This window comes from Microcaecilia unicolor, chromosome 14 (genome assembly GCF_901765095.1).
Source record: "Microcaecilia unicolor chromosome 14, aMicUni1.1, whole genome shotgun sequence".
Lineage (NCBI taxonomy): Eukaryota > Metazoa > Chordata > Amphibia > Gymnophiona > Siphonopidae > Microcaecilia > Microcaecilia unicolor.
The window spans coordinates 40,984,944-41,001,854 of NC_044044.1; the positions used below are offsets into that span (position 1 = coordinate 40,984,944).

Here is a 16,911-nt window from a genome sequence, read left to right on the forward strand (position 1 = left end):
CCATATGTACATTTACGCCTGACCTCAATCCAGCACAATGTCCACATTTTCAATCTAGTTGCTATTTCTGCAGGTCAGTGGTCTTAAAGCATTTGGGGACAGACTTAAAGATTTCAACGGGGGAACTATTCAGCCCGCAGCGGTAAGCAGCTTCCAGCCATGGGCTAAACTGACACTAGTTCCCAGCATTGAATATCCAGGAATGTGTGCTAACCGGGAGGTTAACTGGCTCATATTCACACCAGTACCCGGTTAACTCTGCTTCCTGAGTCACAAAGTTAGGACAGCAAACTTTATGTGCTAACGAGCAAGTGGTGTACGAGGAGGGCCAGGCTGGCAGGAAAAGTGAGCAGACTGAAGAAACAGAAGACAACAAGTCCAAACTACGATCCAAATAATTTATTAGCAACAACAGCAGCGAAAGGGGTAATGACTGTGCCTGACTTGGCCAAGTTTCACCCTACAAAGGCTGCATCAAGGGCCTATGGTACTATAAAAATAAATAAATATACACACACACACACATAGATATATCTTCTGTTTCATTGGTTTGCTGACTTTATGTAGTGTATCTACATACCAGACCCTTCTCCTTGTGAGAAACTCCTGAGAAAATTAAAGAGTCATAGGATAGGAGGCAATGTCCTTCTGTGGATTAGGAATTGGTTATTGGACAGAAAGCAGAGGGTAGGGTTAAATGGCCATTTTTTCTCAATGGAGGAGGGTCAACAGTGGAGTGCCGCAGGGATCAGTACTAAGACCAGTGCTATTTAACATATTTCTAAATGATCTGGAACTTGGAAGGAGAAGTCAGGTGATTACATTTGCAAATGACACAAAACTATTCAAAGTTATCAAAACACATGCAGATTGTGTGATGTCATAATGGCTTGATAGTCCTTTATTAGGCTCACTTTTATTATATATAGCAGTGATTTCCATTTCTAGAGACATTTCTTTTGTCTTTAATTAAGAGGAGAAGTTATCAACATGGGCTACTGTTAAGAGGTGTTATTTTACTGTTAAAATACGAGACCTTTGCTAAAATAACTCATCTTAACAGACGCTCACGTTGATCACTTCCTTTCTCAATAGCCTAGTTTTATCCTGATATTACCTGAAAACATTTGAATAATCAAGTTTCCATTCGCTACCTGCTTCCAACTTCTTACTTTGAATGAAATACTTACACAATGTTACACAAAAAAAAGATTTAATAATTTTTACAATCTTCACACAAATATTCTGTAAGCAAAAAGGCAGCATCTGTAGGTATCTTTCGTAAAAAATAAATTACAATTTATAGAAAAAGTACAAAAAACAATGTTTAATATAATTTTCATAACCTGAACATTTAAGTATATAAATTTTTCTATCCCTTCTTTTGTTTAAAGCTAGATTTCCTTTGGCGAAACCTGAAAGGCCAAAGAAAGACAGTAAATATTCTTTCAGAGATGCTGTGGGAAGGGCCATGCAGGAGAGCAGGCCAGACTGAGATGTCAGCATTTTAATCCCTGCTTCAACTCTCTCTGGTCCCGACCTGTGAAAAGCCCTACCATCTGCCCTGTTTATTGCAAAACCTGTGCTTCTTCATGAAATGCATCGACTGGCTGTTAAGGAAAGCTGAACACATGAACTTCTTGACAAGCCCCATGTGCCTCTTATTCTCTGTACAGTGTGCTCTTACATAGGGGAAGAACATTGTATGATTCAACTAGAGGCCAACCGAAACCAAATCTGTGGCCAAAATTCGCCGTTAGTTTTGGCTGAACCAGCCTGACCCTGCTCCCCAAACAGCTCCCACTCTTCCCCCCTCCACTTCCTGCAACCAGACAAAGCCCTCTCCCCCACCAGACCCACGTATGACACCTCTTCTCTCAGGCCTACCCTAGAAGCACTGGTGGGTCTAGTGGCCTGACCAGGCAGGAGCGATCCCCAGTAGCCCCTGCCTCTTCTGACTCCACCATCAAAATGGCTTTTGCAACATTCGACGACAGTCATTTTGAGATTGAAGCCAGCAATGATAGACGCAATTCACAAGTAGAGGAGGGCCTGGGGGGGGGGGGGGGGACAGAAAGTGGGTAGCACATTTGGTTGTGGAGGGGTGGCCGAAACATGGTCTTTCATGCTGGTTTTGAAACCAAAACTCAGCCTCTAGATTCAATCCTCCAAAATGACTACATAATTGTTTAAAAAAAAAAAAAAGGCTCTATTGCATCTTTGAATGTGAAATGCATAGTTCTGTTATAATAGGTAAATTTGTACTTCTGATTATGCCTTTTATTACATGAGAGGTACTCTTACTTTACATACTTTGTCTTTCACGAATTAGTACACGTATCACAGATTTGTCTGTAGATGTGTTTTCATTTCTGTAGGGTCCGTGGGCAGAAGCTGGAGATGTCACAGGCAGATGGTAAAAATGAAGTCAAACTGTAACCTTATGTTTAAAACCATTTAACCAGCCAGGATTGGCTCCTGGCCGGTTAAATAGCAGTGTTCAGTGGGAGATAGCCAGTTACCTTCTGCTGAATTCTGCCGGTTAGATCGAGCAATATAACTGGCTATCCGCTAACATTCAGCACTTCACCGATTAACAGGCCTACCTTTGGCTGGTTTCAACTTACTGGCCAGCACTGAATATTAACTTGGCCGGCTAAGTTGAAACCCCACAACCCAGCTACCTCCCGCGGTCAGAATATCGGCCCCTGAGACTCTAAAATCAGTCACAGAGCACAGCTATGAAATATTTTCACATCTTTTGCCTTGAAGGCTGAAAAAAGGGAACAACTTCTCTCCCCAACATATTTTTACATGTGGCTTTCATTCTCTCCTCTAATATGATTCCTGTGCAAAAAATCATGAAAATATTTTTATTTGCATAAACTCTGCTATAAAATTTAAGAGGAAATTCTTGCAATGAGCCCGGGGAAATCACCATTTCTGCAGCTTCTTGCTGGCTGCCACAAACATTTGCAGTCTAAACAGTGAGCAACTCCAACCTGCATGTCCTTTTACATGAACACATTCCCATGTAAGGTCTGCAGCAGATAAGGGAACTTCGTTGAAAATGGACAAAGCTATCCGCAGCCAAATGTCTTGAATTACTCCCAAAACTTTCACAGATCTTACCAAATAACTAATTTTGTGACAACTGTGCTCATCATCCATGTGCAATGCAGTGTTTTCAAATGGTATGCAACAAATGCTAATATATATTCTGTGATCATCTTAATAAGATATTAAAATAGTGAAGATTTTTAGCAGCTCCTCTAGGAGAGGAGTCAGTGATAACAAACTGGTAAGCTGATGCACAGAGTGTGATGTCACCAATGACCTCAGCACCTGTACTGACCAACAGGTGAGGTACTTCATGTCTGCTGTCAAGAATGAGCTTGAGGAATACAAGGAAAGAATTAACAGCAACCTGTAACGCTTCTGCAAAGAGAGAACGAGAACATCCACTTGCAAGAGTCAACCAAGCTGTCCTGTTCATGCCGCCAACGGATAGTGTTAAGATGCAGTGCTCCAGAAACCATAGTGCTGGTTTTCTCAGCTGCATCTGCTCCCACTTTGAGCTTGGTTACCTCCTCCTCCACTTTTAATATGCATCCTCAGCTGAGGGTGAAGATTAGGAAGGGGATAGTTGTGCTTTATTGTGTGGGATTGGAGAGGGAATGTAATTCCGTGCGGCAGCAACAGCAGGGACGGAGAGAGAGTTAAACTGTAGGAGGAATTTATAATGCTGTATTGTATATTTTATAGCATATAGTTATTTTGTGTGTGCTGTTAGACCTATTATAACACGAGTTGGGCATGCATTCCCATAAAAAAGGTGTGAGTATACCAACAATAGAAGCGTATGTGGGCATATTCTACTGTTTGAGGATGTGTGGCACACAGCTCAGCAGAATATAAGAGCAGCCTCCCAGAGAACTCAACAAGAGTGCCATTTTTGGATACCCAAGCCAGGGAGGATTAGATCAACTGGTTCTATGGGGTGAGGGTATTCAGTCTGCTTTACTTCTGAGTCTATAGTTCAGCACATTTATGTCGGACAATTATTATTATTTTTTTTTTTTGGGGGGGGGGGGGGGTTGTTTACTGTTTATATATCTCACAGAGCAGAGCAGTCTAGAAATTATATCCTTGTTCTGTGAATGTTAAAAGCAGATGCTACCCATCTAATCATGTCCAAGACAGATATTTACCCAGTGGCACAGGGCAGCGTGTAGTGGAGGGAGGAACGCACTGAGCTCTTTGACCCGTGTTCAGTAGCTTTTAATAACAAAAGTGCCCCTGAGAGTGGGTGGATTCCTTGCAAGCTGTGATTCCATTAATTGGACCATAGAGTTATCATCCAGTGCAGAAGTACCTGAGCTTTCTAGACTTCACAGGTCCCTGGTTCAGATGGGTCTTGATTGACCCGCTGTCATAAGCTGTTAGCTGGGACCTGCCTTGAACCCTCTGTTTTCTTGGTTTTGCATTAATCAGTCATTTGTCACATCTGAAGAAGGGACCTGAGAGTCAAAAACTGCTGCATACCTTCAGCTTTAGACAATGGTGATAAAGGGGTATCACAGTCTGCAGGTAACCCAGATTCCTCCAGGACCAAAGCAGTAACTCCAAGGACTCAGGCTTCACACCACAGAGTCTCAGTGAGCGAGGTGCAGCAAGCATGGGACAGGGCAGACTTCTGACACCAAACTCCTGCTTGATTGCAAGCACCTTCCTTCTGAATATTGCAGCAGGATAATCGCCCTCCCCTGCCCGCAGGTTTCCAAGAACAGTGTGCCAGCCAGGCAACCTCTGCCGTGTCCAAAATGCATATAGAGCAAGTCCTTAATAAATATTTTGTCTCTCCCAATAAAAAATAGAGATCTGAAACAGTGAAAGCATTGGTGGGCAGTGAGGGACTTCGCCTCCCCCTGCAGTGAGGTTGCTATCAAGTGGGCAGGGCCCTACTTCGCTCCAGGGCATGGAAGCAGGAGGCGCAGCATGCTCCCTTGTAGTAAGCATACACGCACAGTCGGGCCTGCACCACCAGGGGGCAGCTGTGGTGTCTGTCCTTACAGTTCTCATCTGCGCAAGAGAAAGAAAAGGGTTAGCTCATGGTGGGCACTCCTCCTGGAGGAGCTTTGAGGGGTTACCTGATAACAGGTGCGACGGACATCTTTGATAAACACCTGAGAGAAGAATGCTATGAGAAAGTATTTGTATCTTCTCCTAAGGCAGTCTGTAAAATTTCAAACTGAGCTGTTCAGGTGACGAACCCCCCACTTCAGACCTACTCTAGTTATAGATTAGAAATCATTTGACTACGGCACTAGAAAACTAGAGGCAATTGTGCTGGAACAGCAGCAAAGAACTCTACCAGGGATCGCTATACAGTTATACTCAGGGATTAATAAATTATAGTACCAGAAGATCACTATACTATACTAGAGTACCCCAAAATCAGTACATCAGAGTACTCAGGCATCACAAAATTACAGTACCATACTAGAGTACTGAAAAGTCATTATATCAGGAGATTTTTATACCAGAGTACAGTGGTAGCAATTTACCAGAATATCAGAAAATCACTATATCAGAGTACTCAGGTATCACTACACTAGACTATCAAAGGATCACTGTAACAAAAGTTCAAAATACCCAGGGACCATTATACAATGAGATCACTATACTGGGGTGCCCGGTACCATTATAGAGTACTAGAGGATCACTACACCAGCGTACCCAGCTATCAATATACTATGATACCAGTACACCAAGTACCAGAAGATCACCTTACCAAGGTATAGTTACACCGGAATACTCGGAGATCGTTATACTAGGTACCTATGTATTAGAGCACCAAGGAATCGCTATATCAGAGTACCCATCAATAATAATAACAAGGGCACTATCCTGGCATATTAGTGCAGTAGAGTAACAAGGAATCACTATCCCCGATAAATCTGTGCTATGTACCTAGCTCTGGCATGCATGGCTGTGTGTTGCAGGTACGTTTCTCCGCTGGTTTCATGTCGGGGTCACATAGGTCACTGAGGGTTCTATTTCCAGTCAGGCAGCGCACCTCTCTCAATTGCAACCCTCCCAGGCAGGACTGTGAGCACTGTAGATAACAACAGTACACAATACCGAGCTGTGGGTTTCAAATGGTTAACATCAGGGAGCAAGGTGAGTTGGGAAAACATTCATGTTAGTTACATAGGCCTCATTTGTTCCATAAGCAAAGCATGGGGAGGAATTTACCGGTATACACGGCCACAGCACAGGGTCTGGGCAGAGATGGGGCAGCATTTCTGGCCCGGTCAGGTGTCTTATGTAGGGACAGGGGCTGAGCCTAGTTTTGACATACCCGTTGGGCATGCATGCACACGGAAGCACCGCTCTGCATCAGAATTCAAGAAGGCTTGAAATGCACACAGTGGTGTGATAGTGGTGAGGAGGTGAAAGGACTGCAGAAGGCAAGGATCTGCCTTCATGACCTGCATTTAATGATTAGGGCACTGAAAGTCCACAGTGAGTTCATCCTGTGCTCATATGCCCAGAGCATTCACTAATCACATATAGGACAGGAACAGTGTATGTGCAAGATCCTGCAACGCCAGCCCTGTTATCTGACATGATCAGATCAGAAGGAAGCATCGCATCACATTGTAAAGGTGGCCCCTCCCACTTCCTCTGTGTTGCTAGACCATTTTAAGTGAAAGGAAAGGGTGCCCCCTACTGGGAAAGGAGTAGAATTGGAAATAAGCCCTTCAAAACCTGCTAAATCCATATTAGTTGCATTGGACTCTGAGGGTTTTCATCCCCAGAGAGAGCAGGGGAGTTACTTCAAGCATTATGGGCCACTTACTGTGCTCCAAGGGCTGGTGAACCAGCGAGCTCCACAGGGGTCAGTCGCACAGGGCTGCAACACGGTGGGCTTCTCCAGGTGTGCACATTCTGAGGGATCCGTCACATTGAACTCTGATCCCAGCCTGCTGCTAACACAAATCACGTCCCGCCGCTGGACGCCACCGTCACATTCCGCTGAGCACTGCAGGTTGAAGCACAAAGGAAGGGTGGGTGCGAGCAGCCAATGACCCCCCACATATATATCTCTCCCTCTCCTAGGCTCAGCCATCTGCTGATCGCCTGTGAGTATGGCCACCCAAGTTTGTTCCAGTAGAAATCCACCAAGTTGGAGAACTATATCCCAAGTTGGGATATAGTAACAGCAGAAAACAAGAGGGAAATCGACCGTGGATGTGGACTCCAGAAACAAGAGGGACAACCTTGATACTTTAAGAAAGATTTTTTTTCAATTGGTTCATCAGCCACGCGATCAGAGGACGCACTGATCTTCAATTTTTTATCTACAGTCTTTTTCAAGGCCCTTCTTTAGTGTTTTTTGCATTGAAAAGATACTACATTGGAGATGTTGTCATCAGCAGACTCCTGAGGCAGGGCATAGGTCGAAACACAGTGCTGCATCGAGTCTTTTTATCAATAAATCTTCCTTCAAGTATCAAGGTTGTCCCACCCAAGTTTGTTCTCAGCCCTCAGACTGAACTAAATATTCAAGCTTTTTCTCCAGCTGCCCCACCAAAACTGCACTGCCTCCTCATTTACATCCGCAGACTTTTTTGAAGATATTTAAATTGGATCTAAAACCCTTCTTCTGTGACGATGCCTATACCTGACTCATACATAGTTCCAGCGGTGACCTGGGAGACACAATGAATGTACAGTATGTAGCCTTCGCTGTCCCTCCATCCTCTCTATCGCAGTTTTTCTCCCCTCCCTCTATCTTCTAGTCAGTCTACTTATATCCCCCATACCCAGTGTGTTTATTCTAGCAAAAAAGGTGCCCGGTACTCAAATGCCAGGCCACCCTTCAGGGGTGGGGTGATCACTGAGGGACCCACTCCACAATAGCCACCCCCCCCCCCCCCCTGCAACCAGTCACAGAATCTATGACAAGGCAGAATTGTTGTGTAGAGCCTGAGCTCGTTTGGTAAAACTTGGGGACCACGAGTCAATTTTAGCAGACAATGGAAAAGGTGGCAGTACTCAGTACCTCCAAGTACCCCCTCAAAAAAAGCCCAGTTTTAGAAATATAAACCACTTAGCCTATTGTGTGAGCAGTATAGCAAGCACTTAATAAACTTAGCAAATGAAGAAGAAAAAAAAAAGGTTGCAGGCCTCACGAAGTAGGAGTACAATGCACTATATCACACTGTTGTACAAGAAAATGCCAAGAAGGTGAGATGTACAGTCATTTCTTCCTTCTTTGTCTGGGACCTGGAATCTCACTACCTAAGGAAACGATTGCCACCACCATCATGGCTATAATTCCTGCTTAGTACCTCTGGATTCCCCTAATAACCTACCGGCCAGATAGTCAAAGCCCTTCTCCAGAGAATAATGCTGAAAGTTATTACTTATCCAGATGTGAGGGTAGTCCCCAGAGTTTATCTGGATAAAGACAGAACAGCATGTAAAGTCCTAACTGTACCTATCTGGACAGCAGGCTGAATATTGTTTGTATCTGGACAGTGCCAGCAGTCACCGCATAATCCGAGAGGTGGATATTCAAAAGGGTTTCACAGGGCAGGAGAGGCTCCTGGCCGGTTAAACTCTGTTCAGCTGACGATCCAGCAATATTCAGCGGCAATGAAGCAGGTAGTGCCTCTGACGCCAAGGCACAGTCTGGTTAGTGCTGGGATGGAGCTTGGGCAGAGCTAACACTTAAGTGGATGAAATTAGATCAGTAAACAGGCACCAACTTTATCCACCAAGTTAATCACGCACTGGTCTGAATGTCGGCTGATGCGCAATTAGCTTCTGGGTGACTGATGTAACCCGGACATGGCCTGACACTAAGTATCTGGGCTCAGTTCAGCCCACTTACCACCCACAGGCTGAATATATGTAGCAGAGCCTGTAATCCGGCCACCAGCATGGAATGTTGAGTCTTAACAAATTGAGCCTGCAAATAGGTGGGAAAATGTGGGATACAAATGCAATAAATACATAAATTAACGTCTTAATCCAGCTAGATGTCCAAGCCCCACACTCTGCTAGAGAATGGCAAAAATTATTCACATTCATCCATGGGAAGGGAGCGGTGCCAATTTTCCTCTCACCTGAGTCCAGGGTCCTGTGTACCACCGGGCTGCACGGAGGCACGGCTTGCTGTCGCATGCTCTCATATCTGCCGGACGTATTCCTGTGCAGCTTTCTCCTGACAGTTCGCCAGCGTGGCTGGTCAGGCAGACCACAGATCGTCGCTGGATCCCCATGCCACACTCCATTGAGCACTACAGCACAAGGTGAAGAGACTGTTAGCGCTAGAGGACATGAAAACAGCTAATGGAATTTGTATCTGGCCATGCATTGTTCCCCAAAAGGACACAAAACCACATGGAAATATCGGGTGCACCCAAATATTTTTAAAACACAAGGGCCAGCACATAGGGGAAGATATTCAGACCGAGGGTGGTCAGCGCTAAACCTGGATAGTCAATGCCTGGCTGTTTCCAGTGACCGGCTCGGAATATCCCGGTTTATTTTTGGGTGGTTATATCACCCAATATACAACAGGCTAGCCAGCTTAAATACTTTGAATATCGAGGGGATAAGATCATAAGAATAGCCATATTGGGTTAGACCAATGGTCCATCTAGCCCAGTATCCTGTTTCCAACGGTGGCCAACAAACAACAGTGGGAAGCTGGAGGAGGCTTGAGAAAAACCAGGGACACAAGATGATCATCAAAGACAAAAACGCTTTATTTCTTGTACTCATAAGGACGTGCAAAGCCCGACATGGCACCGTGTTTTGGCATGAAGTGCCTGCCTCAGGGGTCATAAAACGTTGATGTGTCTGAAACAAAGTGTTGAGATATAACACTATAGAATTGCTTCTGTAGTTATAAATCCAACTTCCCATTGTTCTTTGCTGACTACGCTCTACGTGGGATTTGCTTCAGTCTTTTCTTATCTTCCAACAGTGGCCACCAATCCAGGTTACAAGTACCTGGCAGAAACCTCTCAACGTTGTGAGATCAGACGCAGAATGCAGACATGGTAGCCTGTGAGTGTTAAAAACGGCTGATTGGGGATGGGGGGAGGTGGCTTGTAGATCCCATTCCACCATGAGTACAGGAGACACAGAGCTGCTACTGATGAAGAGACAAGAGAGAGAAGGACAATGGATGGTGACTGGCTGGTGGTGGTGGTAGTGGAGGGGGGCATCATCTAATGCTCGGGATAGAGGGAGTGAAGGTAGATTCATCCCTAGCGTAAAGCACTGTGTGTTTAATCTCTACAACAGAAAATGAATAGAGAGGAGGGAGGGGCTCAGTTTTTAAGGAGACAAACCCCAGATCTCAAGCATCCTACCCCCTCCCAAAAAAAAAGAAACAAAAGCAGGGATATAGGGACATAATCATCACAATAAGGAGTAAGGTAAAGACCACATGGCTTATTCCCACTAACACTTCTCATGACTTTAATCCTCCATTGCCTTAAGTACAAACTTAAGATTGTGAACCCTCTGAGGACAGAAAAATAACTACAGTGCCTGAATGTAACTCACCTAGAGCTACTACTGAAAGGCATGAGCTAAATCTAAAATCCCTCCCCCCCTCCACACTTCCAGTCTGTCCATCCACACCAACTACTAATCCCTTCCTGTCCCTCAGAGATCCTCTATGCTTGTCCCAGGCTTTCCTGAATTCATATACAGTCCTCATCTCTACCACTTCCACTGGGAAGCTGTTCCATGCACTTACCACCATTTCTATTTGCTTAGATTACTCCTGAGTCTGGCCTACAGAGCTATTTAATAAATGTTTCTATCATATCTCCTCTTTCCTGCCTTTCTTCTAAAGTATTCCTATTGATATTGTTAAATCTGTCCCCAAACACTTTACACTTTGAAATTCTGCATGGAATCTTGTTATTCTTTAGAATTCTAGAATCTTGCTACTCTTTGGGTTTCTGCCAGGTATTTGTGACCTGGATTGGCCACTGTTGGAAACAGGATGCTGGGCTTGATGGACCTTTGGTCTTTCCCAGTATGGCAATACTTATGTACTTATGACGAAGACCTCCGACCATTTTAGTAGCTGCCCTCTGGACTGACTCCATTCTGTTTATATCTTTTTGAAAGTGCATCTCCAGAATTGTACACAATTATCTAAATGAGGTCTCACCAGAGTCTTATAACGGGCATCATCACCTCCTTTTTTACTTACTGGCCATTCCTCTCCCCGTGCACCCAAGCATCCTTCTAGCTCTCACCGTCACCTTTTCTTCCTGTTTGGCCACCTTAAGATCATCGCATACCATAACCCCTAAGGTCTGCTCCTCTTTAATGCACAGAGGTACTTCACCCTCGATACTATACCCCTCCCTCAGGCTTTTGCAGCCCAAATGCATGATCTTCTATTTTTTAGCATGAAATCTAAGCTGCCAAATTCTGGACCATTCTTCAGGATTCGCTAGTTCCCTCCTCATGATATCCACACCATCAGGGGTGTCTAGCCTATTGCAGATTTTGATATCATCTGCAAAGAAGCAAAACTTCCCAGACAGCCCTTCAGCAATATTGCTTACAAAAATGTTAAAAAGAATCCCTTTGGCACACCACTGGCAACCACCTTTTCCTTCAAGTAAATTCCTTTTACCACTACACTCTTCTCGCTATACACCCAACAAACTTCTGGCCCAGGCAGTCATTTTAGGGTCCATACAAGGGTGCTTAGTTTATTTGTAAGTTGCCGATGGGCATAGGCACACATTACCATGTTGCTCCAGTCACTGTGAAACCAGGTCTTGACACAGGGCCCCATGTCGCAGACCTCACTGGCCCTTGGGCGCGGTCTGCCATTACATTCTCTGTCGCTCACTGTATCCCCCTGGTTACTGATGCATTGCACGTGCCGGGTTCTCTGGCCCTGACCACACAGAACGGAGCACTACAGAGACAAATAGGTTAATGTACAGTACGTGTGGAAGAACCTTCTGACCCCTACCTGCTAAAGAACCGTTAACTGGGTGGGTGTGAAAGAGATATTTCTCCTTCCCTCCCCAGAACCATGAAATATTAACCATCTCTCACATCCATCCTCACTGTCCTGAAGCTGTTACCCTGTATTGTCCCCCACCCCCATGATTTAACCTTCCTCATTTCTTGTTATCCTGTCTTTTCCCCCAATATATTGACCATCCTTCCCCAGTTCTTACCGAACTCCAGTTCGTAGTGAACTCCCAGTGACTGCAGACTCGGAGGCGGCAGGGTTGTGTGGCGTTGGGTTTCTCCAGGTGTTCACATCTCTGTGGATGTACCATGGTTGTTCGATTGGCATACACCTGGCGACAGCTGATCGGCCGGTGCTGGACCCCTGGTCCACAGGAGGTGCTACAGGTGGCCCACTCTCCAGTATCCCAGCTTTGATTGAAGAGGGGAAGAGAGAGAACACAGGTACCTTTTAACTGGCACCAACATTTCTCCACCGTCCCCACAAGATTCTGCAGGCATTCTTTTTAGAAATACTTAAATATATTTTGTTTTAAGGAACAGCCCGTGTTTTTCAGTATTTTGTATCGGGCCTTTAAAAAATAGGAGGGCACATGTGAAGGTCATGCCTGTTATTCAGTGCTATACATTATCAACTGAATTAATAACAATGCCTAGCCTCTAGGGGGATCTCAAGACATATTATTACTGCAGCTTACAGAAAGTAATTAGAAATTTGGGATGTTTGAGCCCTAAAAACTGTATAACTGAGGGGGATCTTAGATTTATTGTAATTCTCTTAGTGGTTAGCACCCCCATATCACTATTTCATGATGCTTTAAGTGTTAAGTGAATTCAATCTATTCCCAGTTTTTATATTCCTTCATTATAAAATTAATCAGTCAGAGCACGCTCCAAATCTGCAGCACCCCCTTAAACGGCAGCCAACAAAAATGCAGTGCCCGAGCCATTCCCTACCTCCTTGCACTGCTTCTGTAAAGCAGAAATCCACCTCCTACCGCCAATGCCGAGACTTCTCACGCATGCTGCGTTCGAGCAAGAGAGTCCTGGAGTCGGTGACTGGAGGCATGCAGCCAACTTCTGCTTTACAGAAGCAGTGCAAGGAGGTGGGGAGTGGCTCAGGCACTGCATTTTATTGGCTGGTGGGAGTTTGGCATCCCTGCCAGCAAAGGTATGTTTAACGTGCCGGGGGTGGGGGGGTAGGTGGGGGGAGAGGAGGAATGTAGGAAAAGGCAAGCACTTCTTTAAGCAGTGAAAATTGGGGTTGCCTAGTGTCAATTGCTGCCCAATCCACTACCGTATACAGTTCAAGCTTCTTCTATTGACCTTCAAGTGCACTCAATCTGCTGCCCCCCATTACCTCTCTACCCTCCTCTCCCCGTATGTTCCCACCCGTAACCTCCGCTCTCAGGACAAATCACTCCTATCTGTACCCTTCTCCACCACCGCTAACTCCAGACTCCGCCCCTTCTGCCTCGCAGCACCTTATGCCTGGAACAGACTTCCTGAGCCCATACGCCATGCGCCCTCCCTGCCCATCTTCAAGTCCTTACTCAAGGCCCATCTCTTCTCCCTTGCTTTTGGCGCCTAACCACCTTCCCCATTCCTGTTACCTACACTGACTGCGTAGTCTATTACCGTTAGATTGTAAGCTCTCTCGAGCAGGGACTGTCCCTCCCCGTGTTTAAACTTGTACAGCGCTGCGTAACCCTGGCAGCGCTATAGAAATGCTAAGTAGTAGTAGTAGTAGCACCACCCTTTGGAAGGTATGGGTTTGATGCCCAGTTAGGTCTTCTATTCCCTGACTTGGCTGAGGTTGGAGATATTGCAGAGGCAGCTCTCATGGCTCCTTGTACTTGGGAGTACAAGTCATTAGACAATGGTACCATCTGTTGATTGGGTTTTGGGTCCATATTAGCCAGGTTCCAGCTGAGGGGTGATATAAAAACAGGAGGGAAATCTCTGAGTAGTTATGAATGAAGCTTCATGGTGTTGTAACCCAACAGAGGCTGGTCTGGATTGAGCTGAAAGCCCAAAAGAGCAGGAAAAGACAGCTGTACCAGAAAGAAAAGAAAATCGGGCAATACCAGATGTTTGCATCACTTTAAAAGCAAGCCTGCGATGGTGCTTACTAGGCAGGGCAAGACTGGGTATTGCAGGCTTCTTCTGTCGGGACAGGCCGGGTGACAGCGTCACACGCCTCTTCGTCCACTTCCTCCTGAAACCTGTGAGAAACACAGCGGAAAACCGGGAGCCAGAAACCTGTAATGAGATGAGACATAAAACTGCAGTACAGGGTCTGAGGAGTTAACAGAGAAACCAGCTGCATGGAAGCTTCCCAACATCCAGTGACTACAGCAAGAATGGAATTTGTACTGGGTCTAGAAAGCTCATAACTGCTCCCCCTTAGGGTACTGAATATTAGAGGACCACCACAATGGAGCACAAAACCCCCCAGTTTCTATAATCTTATGTGACCCTTTTCAGCGTAGCACACAAAATTATGCACTTATAGAATACTGCATGTACTTAGTTGTTAGACTAGACATTAACTGGCATTAACAATCAGTAGTTGGCTATATGAGTTAATTAGTGCCAATTTGCATAATTTGCAGTTACCATATGCATAACTGCACTTACTTGATATTGTATAGGCTTAGTGCGTATTCCTGTAGCATACAACTGCACTTACACACTATGATTATAGAACATAAGAGTAGCCTACTGGGTCAGACCAATGGTCCATCTAGCCCAGTATCCTGTTTTCCAAACAGTGGCCAAGCCAGGTCACAAGTACCTGGCAGAAACTCAAATTGTGGCAACACTCCATGCTACAAATCTCAGGGCAAGCAGTTGCTTCCCATGTCTGTCTCAATAGCAAACTGTGGACTTTTCCTCCAGGAATTTGTGCAAACCTTTTTTAAACCCAGATACGCTAACCGCTCTTACCACATCCTCCAGCAAAGAGTTCCAGAGTGTAACTATTCACTGAGTGAAAAAATATTTCCTCCTATTTGTTTTAAAAGTATTTCCATGTAACTTCCTAGAGTGTCCCCTAGTCTTTGTTCTTTTGGAACAAGTAAAAAATTGATTTACTTCTACTCGTTCTACTCCACTCAGGATTTTGTAGACCTCAATCATATCTCCCCTCATCCATCTCTTTTCTAAGTTGAAGAGCCCTAACCTCTTTAGCCTTTCCTGATACGAGAGGAGTTCCATCCCCTTTATCATTTTGGTCGCTCTTCTTTGAACCTTTTCTAATTGCACTATATCTTTTGTGAGATACGGCGACCAGAACTGAACGCAGTACTCAAGGTGCGGATGCACTAGGGAGTGATACAAAGGCGTAATAGTATTTTCAATCTTATTCACCATCCCTTTCCTAATAATTCCTAGCATCCTATTTGATTTTTTTGGCCACCTCCACACACTGAACAGAAGATTTCAGCATATTATCTACAATGACACCCAGAACTTTTTCTAGAGTGCTGACCCCAAAGGTGGACCCTAGCATCATTCTTTCCAATGTGCATCACCTTACATTTGTCCACATTAAATTTCATCTGCCCTTTGGATGCCCAGTCTTCCAATTTCCTAAGGTCTTCCTGCAATATTTCACAGTCTGCACGTGTTTTAACAACCTTGAATAGTTTTGTATCATTTGCAAATATAATCACCTCACTCGTCGTTCCGATTTCCATATCATTTATAAATATGTTAAATAGCACTGGTCCCAGTACAAATCCCTGTGGTACAACACTGATCACCCTCCTCCATTGAGAGAAATGACCATTTAACCCTACCCTCTGTTTTCTGTCCAATAACCAATTCTTAATCCTCACCAGAATCTTGCCTCCTATCCTATAACTCTAATTTTCTCAGGAGTCTGTCATGAGGAACTTTATCAAAAGTTTTCTGAAAATCTAGATTCACTACATCAACCGGCTCACCTTTATCTACATGTTTATTCACGCCTTCAAAGAAATGAAGCTAATTGGTGAGGCAAGACTTCCCTTGGCTGAACCCATGCTGATTCTGTCCCATTAAACCACGTTTGTCTACGTGTTCTGTAATTTTATTCTTTATAATAGTTTCCACTATTTTGCCCAGCACCAATGTCAGGCTTACCAGTCTATAATTTCCTGGATCACCCCTAGAACCCTTTTTAAAAATCGGCATCACATTGGCCACCATCTTCAGGTACTACAGACAATTTTAATCTTCAGGTTACATATTAGTAACAGCAGATCAGCAATTTCATGCTTGAGTTCTTTGAGTACCCTTGGATGTATGTCATCAGGTCCAAGTGATTTACTACTCTTTAATTTGTCAATTTGGCTCAGCAAATCTTCCAGGTTCACCGAGATTTCTATCAGTTCATCACCCTTGAAAACCATTTCTGGTACAGGCAGATCTCTTATATCTTCTTCCATAAAGACAGAAGCAAAGAATTCATTCAGTTTCTCCGCTATGGCCTTGTCCTCCCTGAGTGCCCCTTTTGCTCCTTTGTGATCTATAGAATACTGTCAGTTGCACAGTTAGGCGGGAGCATCAAGAACGTGGCAGTTCCCGGTTCCTGATACTCCCACCCCAGAAGTGATATCACCTATAGTGCCTTTATCTTTCTGACCCTTTGCAGTGCACAATATTGATTAGTTAGACTTGTGTTTGAATTGTAACTGTCTGCTGTGTTTTTCAGGCTCACTTCTGGTGTCCTCAATCCTGCTCAACTGTTTAAACTACCACAAATGTGGCGGTTCCCAGTTCCTGGTACTCCCACCCCGGATGTGACATCACCAGTAATGCGTTTATCTTTCAGACCCTTTGCAGCATGCGTAAAATGAGCAGTTAGTGTTCCTTCGTGTGCGCCCT

General features: G+C 44.7%; 1 protein-coding gene across 3 annotated transcripts in view; it reads right to left on the reverse strand.

Moving 5' to 3' along the window:
* Window positions 1–998: 998 nt before the first annotated feature.
* Window positions 999–16,911, reverse strand: part of ADAMTSL4 (ADAMTS like 4) — a 125,234-nt gene continuing 109,321 nt past the window's right edge. For all 3 annotated transcript variants that reach the window (XM_030187103.1, XM_030187104.1, XM_030187102.1), the window contains 7 exons: window positions 14,172–14,301; window positions 12,246–12,450; window positions 11,804–11,977; window positions 9,141–9,314; window positions 6,866–7,048; window positions 5,974–6,118; window positions 999–5,082 (listed from right to left, as the gene is read on the reverse strand). In XM_030187103.1, coding sequence (XP_030042963.1) covers window positions 4,946–5,082; window positions 5,974–6,118; window positions 6,866–7,048; window positions 9,141–9,314; window positions 11,804–11,977; window positions 12,246–12,450; window positions 14,172–14,301 — 1,148 coding nt within the window. In that variant the 3' untranslated portion in view covers window positions 999–4,945. The remainder of the gene's footprint in view (window positions 5,083–5,973; window positions 6,119–6,865; window positions 7,049–9,140; window positions 9,315–11,803; window positions 11,978–12,245; window positions 12,451–14,171; window positions 14,302–16,911) is intronic.